The sequence below is a fragment of the Nestor notabilis genome, unplaced genomic scaffold, assembly GCF_000696875.1.
Source record: "Nestor notabilis isolate BGI_N333 unplaced genomic scaffold, ASM69687v1 scaffold3881, whole genome shotgun sequence".
Taxonomy (NCBI): domain Eukaryota; kingdom Metazoa; phylum Chordata; class Aves; order Psittaciformes; family Psittacidae; genus Nestor; species Nestor notabilis.
In genome coordinates, this window is record NW_009914072.1 from 86 (window position 1) to 9,017 (window position 8,932).

General features: G+C 47.0%; 1 protein-coding gene across 1 annotated transcript in view; it reads right to left on the reverse strand.

Moving 5' to 3' along the window:
• Positions 1 to 554: 554 nt before the first annotated feature.
• Positions 555 to 8,932, reverse strand: part of ATXN1 (ataxin 1) — a 9,694-nt gene continuing 1,316 nt past the window's right edge. The window contains exons 2-3 of the mRNA XM_010023465.1: positions 8,416 to 8,928; positions 555 to 1,095 (exon numbers count right to left, since the gene is read on the reverse strand). Of these exons, the coding sequence (XP_010021767.1) occupies positions 565 to 1,095; positions 8,416 to 8,928 (1,044 nt within the window). The 3' untranslated portion in view covers positions 555 to 564. The remainder of the gene's footprint in view (positions 1,096 to 8,415; positions 8,929 to 8,932) is intronic.

An 8,932-nucleotide genomic window follows, 5' to 3' on the forward strand; every position in this document is an offset into this window, starting at 1 on the left:
TGGGTTGTGTCCTCAGCATCCACCTGGGGTGAGGAAACCTCTTGACCAGTCCGCCTCAGAGCCGCAGTCCCTCCTTGGGACCGGCGTGCACACACACACATGCACGCACACGCACACATGCACCCACATGTGACATACACCTCTGCTACAGTTCCCTTCTCCTCACCTCCCCCCCAAAAAACCTAGAACAGGAACCAAAACAACAAAACAAAAACAAAAAAAAAAAAGCAAGGACAAAAGGAAAACAAAATCACAGCTGGACCCTGTCCTACACGAGGTGTTAGAAAACAGGAGCCATGACAACACATTCATTTCCACTAAGGGTGTGTGAAGCAGATACTGCCCCTTCTGTAGCTCTCGATAAACCTAGTCACTGACAAACACTTGTGGAAAAACATATGCACCAGTCTCCTGCATAATACCAGCTGCAACTATAACAACAAGGTTATAACATAAACCTAAAATAAGATGATAACATGTAAATACTGGGTTATTTAGTCTACAGTACAGTAATCTGGATAAAAATGACAAGGGATAGCCTAATTTCCTTTCCCCAAACAACTTTTACTTTCCTACATTGGATCGACCTTCAATGCAAATCTTAACCTCCTGAGGAATAAAAGAAGGCTTGGGAAGAGTCAAAGGTGGCTCCTCTTCTGATTTCTCTAGTTTTCGTGTTTCTGGGGCTGACCACCTCCTCTTCCTCGTTGCCGGGGGCTTGCTGGGTTCTGTTTTGGTGAGCAAAGGTGCTGCAGGCAATCCTATTTTGTCCGGAAACTTCAGTTCACCGTTCTCAGCTAACATCTGTGCGCTTCCCTGATTAATCCCGTTTTCCTGCTCCGCATACCTGTGTCTACTTCCAGCTAGACTGTCATTCTTTGAATGCTTCAGCAAGATACTAGCTGAGTCCATGGGCTGGCCCTTTTTAATAGAGCCATTCTTCAGGTTCTTGAGCGTGAGCGATATGCAGACGTCCCCCACCGAGAGTTTGGAGCATGGCAAATCAAAGAGCTGGCTGGTTCTCTCAGGGCAGCAGGATGACCAGCCTTGTCCAAATACAAAAAAAGGGTATTCTACCAAGACTTCCACGCTGACCTGCAGGGAGAGAGGGGACAACAGAGAGAGACAGAGGGAGAGAGAGGGGAGAGTGTGAGATCACCCGTATGCACGCGCACGGCAGGCACCGCTTGCTGCCGTGGAGAGGGATAAAGCTGAAATCACGAAAGTGCTGTTCAGTTTCTGCAATATCAGTACACTGACACCTGCCTTCACGTCTATCCTTGTCACATGGGTGTCAATGCTTTCTTCAAGATCTTCCTACCACGAGACCTCAGTGGGAATCAAGCTTTAGCTTTACCCAGCTGCTCTGAGAGGTGTAAAAGGCAAACCAGCTTTGGCATATGGCAAACTCCATGCCCTGTCATCCCCATCTAAATACTTGCAAACCAGAGGATGGCTCAAGGGAAGCTCAGATCTGACACAATTTTCTAAATGACCACAAACACCACCATCCTCACCTCTGCTTGAACAAGCGTGTACTTACCAGTGTGAAACAGTGCAGGCATGCTGATTTCCAGGGGAAGGCCACGAGTATGTACAGAGTTGTAGCCGTAAGAGCAGGGAGCAGGAACCTGCCTTCCCCCAGCAGCCCTTTTACCAGTCCAGTTTCTTCCCTTCTCATACCTGCTCTCCAACTTTGCAGTTGAGTTCACTTCCTGCACTTCCTCAGGAAGAAAGAGGATCATCTCTCCTCCTTCTGCAGCTCCTGCACTGGGTCTCCTTTTCTGCACTCTGTCCCCCTTCCCCCCACTTTAAAAACACATCTGGTTATGAATCCTACCTAACCATCTTACAAGGAGATGCCATAGCCAGGAGAACAGACCAGCAACAGGCACTCACTGCTCCTTGACCTTGTGAATGCTGGGCCTTGAGGTCACAACGTGATAAAGCACCTAAATACCTGCTTATCTTTGCATGTGTCAGCAGTCCAGTGATCACTGCATGGTGCTGTGTCTGCAGGCTCAAACACTTGATGTGGCCCCACGTAAATCACCACCCATGGGGCTGAGTGCCCGCCCCAGCACACCACATGAGGGCAGGAAATTTGGACCAATACTTTTTTTAACATTTGGCACATGATTTTAACTTGCTGTGTGTGGCACCGGTGAGGTCTGTTACTTTAAGAATGTGGCTTATGCTACAGTCAGATATCCACAGCTCTGCACCCAAGATCCACGTGTCCTCTGGAGCTCTTCTTGGGCACTGTGGGCAGGATCCTGCTCTGATATTGTAACCCCTATTCGGTAGGGGCTAAAGGGCAGGAGAACACCTGAATACAAGTGCTCATCTCATTTCTGAGGCACTCGGCAGGCATGGAGCATACCAGCTGCCTAGAAAGCCTTCCCTCTCCTTGAACACAGACTCACTTGAAAGGAACATCACAGCAGGCTTGTGAAGCCACCTCTCACCCTGGAAGCAAGTTAATGCTGTCATACCGAGCATGACTTTGTATCATCAAAAATACATTTCAACATTAAGGAATAGAAGCAGTCTGAGATGCACAGTGCACTCCAGTGTTCAAACACCTCTGTTCATAATATTAAGTGTGAACCTTGGGATGAATTTGCATGGCCTGTCTCACAGAAAAGGTTGGACTCAATGGCAGTATGGCACCCAGCAGCCCTGATGCCTCCTTGCTAGCGCTGCTTACCCTCAGAGACACCCTCCCTGCAAGCAGGGCCTGAGGTACCCTTGCAGCCCACCAGATCCACATCCCTTTTGGGCAGGAAGACTTGATCAGTGATGTCCCACAGCTCAGACAGGAGCTTCAGAACCAGGAACCCAAAGATTCCGATCAGATATTGACTGTGCCTCCAACTGGTTAAGTCCATGCCATGTACTAGCAGCCAACTGCTGTTTATGAGACAGCTGATAACGTTAGGAAAAAACCTTATGATGTCTATAAATATATGCTATGTACCTCTGCAACTAGGCCAACGAGTAACACTGCATGTATTATCCTGCCACTCCACCTGCCCAACGTAGTAAGCCACTATATAAGGAATTTCAAAAGGAGCAGTTTAGAGGCACAAGATAACCCCCACTACATCAATTTCTGTCATATTAAACCTTCTCCAACCACAACTGTCTACCAAGAGTCACCTACACACATGGCAATAATATAGGATAATGTAGGCAATAGGACCTGATTCTAGGCCTGGTTTATGCTCTGAACTATGGAGAAAGTAGGGTGAAGTAACCGTGAAAGTCCCATCCCTCCATGTCATTGGATAGAAACGCTCCAGTGCCAGATTTGCGTAAGTATTTGCCCAGAGTTTGGGATCTTGTTCCATACATAGTGGGGGGTCCAACTGGGAGCAGTGGTCAATATCCAGTGGTCAATATCACTGTCTCCCATGGACTTAAATGGAAACTGCTGTCTTAAATGGAAATTGCTGTCTACACAGAGCTGTGAGCTTCTCTACAGGCAGAGATCTCTGGTGGACACAGCTTTCTCCTTTATATTGCTATTGCTATGCCTCTCCTCTTCCTGCCTGCTGATTTTTTTTTTCCTTCTTTTTCTGCTTTCCTATCCTTGTCAAAAGCTATTTATATCTGTGGGAATCATACACGCTTGTGTGCATCATCCTCGCCGACACACAAGTTCCTCTTGATGTGAACACACTTCCACATCATGTGGCATCCAAAACACTTGCCTGAACTGTCAGTCACTGAAACAAATCCCAGAATTGGCGGTGGTGATCATGAGTAACACCAAATAATAAAGGATGGTGAAATGCTGGAATTCCCATGATCCATTCACAGTGTGCATGTAGCACTACTGATTTGAAATGGGCTCCCTCATGATTATCAAGCCCTGTTTTAGCCGGCTGCTTCTGGATTTAGCTAACTTGGGATTTAAGGCAACCATTCTCTACAAACAATAATAGACAAAGCCCTTTAAAGCATTAAAATTCAGTAAAAACAACCCTGCATAACTTTTTTCTGCACTAAACCACTAAAAATTAATTCTAAAGCTCCCTCCCCCAATATCATCCCATGATTATTGTAGGAGAAAAAGAAATTTGGAACTTTTTCCCAGCTACTATGACAAAAAAGCAAGAAATGAAAATGTTGGTCCCTCTTCAAGCACAATAAGGCCCTGCTGCAAACTATATTTATATTTCTATTTTTTAAGACTGACTAGTGAGAACACCCAAAACTGTTCAGTGCAGCCACTGAGTATCTGCAATTTTCTATAACCCTTTGTGCTTTTATTTCTCAGCCGAACTCGGTAGGTAAGGCAGCCAATTCAGACTCAGGAAACCCTGGCTGGAGCTGGAACACAGATGATAGGTGCTGGAAGATCTGATGCCCAGAAAACACCCTTCCCATCATTCAGAAACGCAGCAACTTTAGTGTCGGGGCTCACTGTTGCAACCAATGCAACAAGCACTAAAGGAAAAGGTGCCTAAGGAAAAGTGGTTTGAGTGAACTGTATTTTAATAAATGTAAATATGCATTTTCCAATTAAGTGGTATCAGGTTTCCCCAATATTATTAAAATGTGATGAAACTAGGAGTGGCAGCCTGGAAACGAAGAGAAGGAAGCTGCTCTGGAACCAATGTGCAATTAAGCAGTGGAGCTCCCCACAGAAGGTTTTGCTGCTGGTGCTGAGAGACTCCTTGGGTCCAAAAAACAGCTGGGCAGACTGGTGGAATAGGAGCTCTCCCTCTCGCAGAGAGAAGTCTGTGCAGTGCCATGCTTCCATGTGACTGCCCTGACTCTGAGACTCTGGGACTACTAATGTTCCCACCACTCCAAACAACACCTGCCTTCAGCCAGCACAACACATGGTCTGGTGGGCATCCACCGGATGCATCTAGCCCAGCTTCAGTACACCATTATTACAATAAATGTCCCCAGGGCTTGAAGGTTAGGGGCTACTGCTCTCCACGTGATCCCACCATTCCTCAAGAGAAGCAATCTCTATCCACGAGTCCACTGGCTGCTGAGTTTATCACATGAGCTCTCATCTGCTGCGCTCCCAGAATTCAGTAACACGTATCCGAAGACAGATCACAGCTGCCTCATCACTTGGAGGAACAAGGACTTACTGCCCCATGACCAGGGGACACGGATATCACATGAGGGGAAGGCTGGGAGAGATCTCCATCTGCAGCAGCAAGCTGAGTCAACATCTCTTTTTCTGTCTGTTACAGTGCCAAAGATAATGAAAAGGAGAGTGCAGAGTAAAAGAAAAAGTAACTGGTTTGTGTGTGTGCAGAGATACAAGGGTAAAACTAAACAAGATGACAGTCTAAAAAAATACATACTAAACAAAGCTAACCAGAGCTACTAACTAGACACTCTAACAGGACTTTTCCATCTCTAGTGTCTATGATTCTGGGTTTCTTTAAAAAAGGAAAATTAAGAACTGTATGTTCATCTTTCTAAGCTATCCTTGAGGAATGATTAGGAACTGAAATGCAGGGATGAAAGCAAGCATTTCAGAGAACTTATTTTGCACCTCCTGTGTATTTTGGCCTTAACATTAATGGAGGTGAATTACTGGCTTCCTCTTGTTCCTGGCAGCAAAAGAAACAACAGGTAATAATGATGTGTTATTACAAGAATAATACGTGGAATTGCAAGGAGATGCAGATCCACAGGTCTTTTCTTTTAGCAACTTGAATGCAGAGGAGTAACAGCTAGACTTTGGGTTCTGGTCCAGTTGATACTTACTTGACTTCTTCCTAATCCAAAGTAGGGATGCTATGAAATGGAAACCTCCTATCTCTCCAGGGCTAAGGCCAGTTATTTCACTGAAAAGGCAGGTGGCTTTAGGTAGGTTAATTTTCCTCTGGGTTTCCATACCTGGAAGAGGGTTTGATCTGTCAGGTGACCGGAAGACAGGGAAAAGAGATAGGATGACCTCTTTCTGCTTAAGTGCTGTGCTGGGGAGGGGCAGCTGTGGGCTTGCAGTGATAGGATACAATAGCAGCTGCATGGTGCCTGCCTATTGACATTACAGTTGTACAGGCTCAGCTAAAAATAATCTCCTACCTCTGTCCCTCAACTGGTGAGAAAATTAGCTAATGTTTGCACAGAGTCTGAAAATACAAATTCATCACAATTATAATGACTTCCCAGAGATCCCTGGGAGGAGTACGTAAGTGAGCCAAAGCTAATGATAATAATGCTATTTTTGTATGGCACTTACTCTTTACAACTTATCCCTTGATAATACCATTTGAAAAGCTCCCTCCTTCCAGAAGTATGTATGTAACTGGAACTTAATTGTAATTCAATACTTTGCCAAGCTACACTACACACGCAGATACGTCCCCACTGTACTCCGGAGTCAAGAGGTATTTAAGTGCAGCAGCACCACAGTGCCACTGCTCAAAGCAGCACGACTAAATGCTATTTTTGCAACGAGAAGTCTAAGCCCTCTTCATGCAGGCAATTTTCTAACGAGCTATGATTGCTGTACACCTGCTAATAAGGCTAAATGCCTTCATATAGCAACACTGGGCTGAGGGAGGTCACGGAGACTTCAAGCACAGAGAAGCAATCTCTCTCCCTGTGTCTCAACGCAGGCAAGGAAAAACCGGCAGAGCCGTCCCTGCTATGCTGGGACACAGCTGATCTGGGAAGAGACCCAAGTCCTGGAATCTGCAGGAAACCTAAATTAAACTCTCGTTTCTAATCATATCTCTACGTGACTTGCCCTCCATTCTGGAAGCATCCCCGGTGGGAAACACAGCTGGGGAGTATTTCGGCTGCGATGATGTCAGCTTGCTCCTGATAGGCTTCTCCGTAAGGTGCCACTTTGCTGGGTGAGATCCATGTGCCTGGCCCTGCATTTTTACAGACTCGGCTTGCTTTCTGCCAGAGGATGGCACTCCACCCCCTGCAAAGGCGTTCTTCCCCGTGCCCAGGACTACAGCATATCGCCTGCGTTGACACGTCAGTGAACAAGACATGACAAAAGTGCTACCTGCTAATCTGTACCTCTTCTGCTGGTGCAGGGACCGGTGGCCTGGCGGCAGGAAGAGAAGCAGGAGCAAGATGAAGACTGCCAATGGGAGACAGCTACTTTTAAAACTCATTATTCAAGGCACCAGGGCAAATTACAGTAACTGGTCCCGATGCCAGGACAGTTCCTCTCATCACAAAGCCTGATGTGCACCAAAATCCAGTTGAGCAGTGGGGAAAAAAAAAATCACATCTTTATACTGAAAGCACCAGAGGCCCAACTTCTATCAGCTGTGCAAATGAACGCACATACATAAACAAAACTACACAGGGAATCTGCATGTTAGATATGAGAAAGGGGATATGTCATATGTAGTGATTTACCATGTATGCACAACTGGGGGAGGACAGGCCACAGACTGGTGTCTTGCTCCTCAGTACTGTCACTGTTTTTCTTCTTCAAACTGTCAGCCTGAGGTGCTTTACTACATGTGACCACATCCAGCTCCTCTCTCCCTCTCATTCTGTTCTCCAGTGCTGAGGGTGCAGCAGCAGGGCTACAGATGCTGCAGTTCACAGCACTCAAACCAAACCAAAAAGATTTGCAGTGAGATTATTTAGACTGAGTACCTATAGGAAGCAAAATGCTATCTGAACTGCTCCAGCCTCAATGCAGCAGAATCTATACCGCTGAGAAAACAGACAGCAGCAGGATGACGCTTTATGATCAATATGTACTCATTCTCAACCAAAAAATACTTTTGGAAAGTTACAGGTTTTCTTCCTACATTGCAAACCAATGAGAAACAAAGGTCAGAAGCACAGCACAGCCACCTAGATGTTCTTTCCAAATTTCCCTTGAACACACAGTTTATCTAAGCTATGCCGTGTTTAAACCAGCTGCAACCAAAGCCTCCAGAGAACTCTGTAGTGCACTTCAGTAACTTCTGTGTGTGACGGAGCCATTCCCAGGCAGCTCCAAGCTTTCAGGTGACAGAAATTCACTGCCTTGTGCACTACCTATCTCTTAAGAGTAGGATTTGAGCTGAATCTAACCTGAGCTTTCCAGTGTGAAAGGTAAAAATCACCTATCAAAATGCAAAATATATCCTCTCGTACTGCTTACGCCATTTTATATTTTAATCAAAACGCATGAAGATCATGTAATTCTTCCTGTGGGTTCTCCACTATAACAAAGACCTGGTTTATATCCAAGAGACTACGGTTATCACCAGTGTGACCCCGGTGACTCCTCCTGCACGGCGGAGCGCATGAGTTTTGGACCAGAGTTTGCCTCATGGATGGATGTGGATGATGAAGAACCACCCCTGTGCAGATCCAAAGTGACCGAGGCGTGCTGAAGAAAGCTGCACCTGGGGGAACACAGGGTGCACCCCAGTCCAACCCCCCTACCCCACCGCGCGTTGTCATTACCTGTGCTCGATGCTCCCCAACCGCAAACTGTATCACGGCAATGCCTGGGCTATGGCTGTCTTCAATCCTCTCCACAGTGCTGGAGTCTATTTTCAGGTCATTGCTAATTTCCGCGCTCTGTATGAAGTCTTCTGTTTTCAAGTCCTCTACTTTCTTCAGCTCCCCGTTGGCCAGCTGAATGATCGACCCCTTCATGAAGTAGGGGGGCAGCGTGGGGGGCGCGGCGGCTGGGGAAGCGATGGACTGCACCACGGGCAGGTGGATCTGCGCCTGCACCATGGTGGCCTGGTAGGCGGGCTGGGTGGTGAGGGGCTCCGCGCTGAAGTTCTCGCTCTTGGGGACGGCGGTGGTGACGAACGTGTGAGGCACTGCTGCAAACTGAGGAGACGACGTGACGATTGCAGGCGCAACTCCTGACGGCTCGACGTCCGCGCTGCCGACCGGTATCAGCAGGGACTGGGTGCCAGGGATCACCAGGTGCTGTGGCAGGGCGGCGCGGGGCCCCGGGGCGTTCTGC